General features: G+C 33.9%; 1 protein-coding gene across 1 annotated transcript; it reads left to right on the top strand.

Annotated features, from left to right (window-relative positions):
* Positions 1-5: 5 nt before the first annotated feature.
* LOC118757428 (uncharacterized protein CG1161-like) lies at positions 6-792 on the top strand (the record flags this gene model as incomplete). The annotated part of the gene is made up of 1 exon (XM_036492140.1): positions 6-792. A coding segment is annotated over one exon (441 nt), but the record flags the coding sequence as incomplete, so codon positions are not given.
* Between the last annotated feature and the right edge of the window lie 2,239 nt (positions 793-3,031).

Genomic DNA, 3,031 nt, shown 5'->3' with positions numbered 1-3,031 from the left:
AAAAAAATACCACAAATGACTTTGCAAACTCAACGCCCAAATGTGTTTGTGATGGAGCTTTGGTTCCACGCTTGAGTGAAAATGGTAAAGTGCTGGAGATATGCCCAGAATGCAAATGCCAGCATGAAGCGCGCAACACCACACTTTTAAAGGTCGTTGTCATCATTGTTATTTGGATTATATCAATTCTGGTGATATACATGCTCTTCCTCATTTGCTTGGATCCCTTACTCAACAAACGTGTTAAGGCGAATTATCAGGAACACACAAACGAAGATGATGACGCAAGTGCTACTGCCCCACCATTACCAACCGGCATGGCAAATCAAGAGTTGAACTCGCGAGCCAATGTATTGAATCGTGTTGGCCATCAGACGGATAAGTGGAAGCGCCAAGTACGCGAACAACGTCGTCACATCTATGACCGACGCACAATGTTGAACTAAATTTTTGAAATTTGAATATCAATCGCATTCAACATTATTATTTTTGAATTTATCTTAATTAAGACATGTCAAGTGTAATCGGTATATCTCATGAAAATTTATATACATACATGTCATCACCAGCAGCAACTATTCCACATCTTGTACAGTGGCGACGATCTCATATCGGGAAGTACTTGATTAGAAAAATTTCCTTTTTTGTTGATGTTTTTTTTTTTTGTAAAATTTATATTTCTAAATCTATGTATTCCAAGTAATGATAACAAATCTGCCCATATGCCTGCATACTTACGAATATTCATACATACACTTATGTGAAAATAAAGGGTTTTAGCGATATTAGAAAGACAAAAAAAAAAAAAAAAAATCTTTGCATACACAGTGAACCCCACCACACTGCCGAGCAGCTACTCGAAAAAAATGTAAATGTGAAAAATTGGAGAAAGTCATTGTTGCAATTCAACAATCAAAGCCAATTAGGTAGTTATTGGAAGCCGTGCAAAAAATGTGAATCCACAGAATAGATTCACAATTATATGCAAAACCAACTATTACAACTATGAAATCATTAGAGAACATTTTAAAAACAAAAACGGCACTAAGTTGAAATAGATTTTTGTACATTTATTCATTGTGCATTAAATTTGTCATCTATCTTGACACTATGTTATACAAAGTTAATATTTTCTATTTAGAAAAACTGTTTAGAAATATGGTACTACATTAAACTACTTAAAATAAATTCATTACACTTGTATTAAGTTATGAAACATTATAACCGATTAAGTTTAAATAAAGCAAAATTTAATGAAAATGATTTTGGAACTTAATAAGTTAATTCAGATAATAAAAATTAAAAGTTTATTTACAGCTAAAACTTATAAATAACATTTACGTTAATATTTTAACATACTTTTGTTTTCTTGAACGGACATTTTGTTCAATTTCTCTGTTTAATTTGCGTATTACTATGTACATTCTAGACCTAAAGAATAATTTTTTAATTTTTCTGTCACAGTCTATATCAGAAGCCTTTTCGATATGCTTTTCCAAAAACTGGGTTGTGATCATCAAGCTTTCCCCATTGATCGTTTTAAAAATATCCTCCATCCGACGCATGTGATCCATCATAACACTGCTTGGAACAGATAATCCACCTTCGTTCCACTGATTTACCCAAGAGTATAACTGGTTTTCCTCACTTTGTAACAATGTGCTGGGGATTTCATCTCGAAACCTATGGCAAATATACCCAGCAAGGTTTTCTAGTCCGTGATACTCCAATTCATTAATATGGAACTCTTCAGTCGGCTCCTCCCTTATTGCAGAGACATTTATAGCCTTGAAAAGTTTTGCTGTAATTAATAAAAAAGTAAAAAGTTACTATTATGTCTTTGGGAAATTATTTATTTGAAATATATACCTGTAAGAGGTGGCTGAGAAACTTCAATATCTGGGGTGTCGTCAACTTCGATATTGGCGTTGTCGGATATCACACCTTGGTTGTGTCCAAGAATATATCCCCTAAGCCGGTATTTAAATTCTTGTTGGTCAGGATGGTCATGTAAGCCGCCTTTTGCACGAATAACGCCAAAGAAGTTTTCTAATACATCCTGATTTAAGCGATAGGTTAGAATGTATTTTACATTGAAACGGCTCTTTAAATATTGAAATAACAATTTCACTGCTCTATTTGACTGTATAATTCCTATAAATTGATAATTATATTACTTTTTCATTGAATCTAGACTACACATGAATGAAAATTTTACCTTTCTAAGATGGCAACAAACTTAGTTTTCCAATGACCCTCACATTTTGCATCATATTCGTCATTTCATCCAAAATTGTATCTTGTGCGTCAAGAGATAATCCGTAAGCCCTACGTCGTTCTCTTCCGTCTGGGTGAGGCACCTTTACGTTCATAACATCGAACCAATCATTAGTCTAAAATTTGTATACACATTCATTTTTAAATACATAATTCTTATTAAATTACTTAAATAAAATTATTACCAATTTAAATAACTCGAAACATTCATTCCAACTATGTCCACTTAGATAGCCTAGAGTCGCTGCTCGTTTAATAGCTTGCGCTATGGTGTTGGAAAATAGTTTTGTAGCCGTTTTCACCTTTTGTCTGTGGGGTCCAGCTACATTAAGATGGCTCACCGAAATTGTATGTGTTATTGACAGATCGTTCGAGGTACACGAAAGCAGCTCCAAAATTATTTATTTTTTCACTTCTTTCCCATTTATAATAAAACCTTAGTCCAGGAAGTGGTTCCTTAACAATTTTATCATATGAGGAACGTCTGAGAACACAAAAATTTTTTCGTCGTCGTACAGAAACCTGTAAATACAAAATAAGTTTCAACTAAGAACCTTCAGGTACAGGTTCGTGAATTATCAGTACCTACCATAGTTTTTCTTCATGAACTCCCAAGTCGCTCATTACAGCTCTATTGCTGCCGCCAAGATCACAAACCGCTGCAACAATATGATACCCACAATGTTTGGTGGTTTCCAGAATACTGTACAAAATATCCTTTGACATTTTGCAATCAAAGTCGAAAAATATCGGT

This window comes from Rhagoletis pomonella, unplaced genomic scaffold, assembly GCF_013731165.1.
Source record: "Rhagoletis pomonella isolate Grant_MI unplaced genomic scaffold, Rhpom_1.0 Rhpom_scaffold_17863, whole genome shotgun sequence".
In the NCBI taxonomy this organism is placed as follows: domain Eukaryota; kingdom Metazoa; phylum Arthropoda; class Insecta; order Diptera; family Tephritidae; genus Rhagoletis; species Rhagoletis pomonella.
The sequence above is the reverse complement of the archived record's forward strand: the minus strand, read 5'-3'. Positions and strand labels throughout refer to the sequence as shown.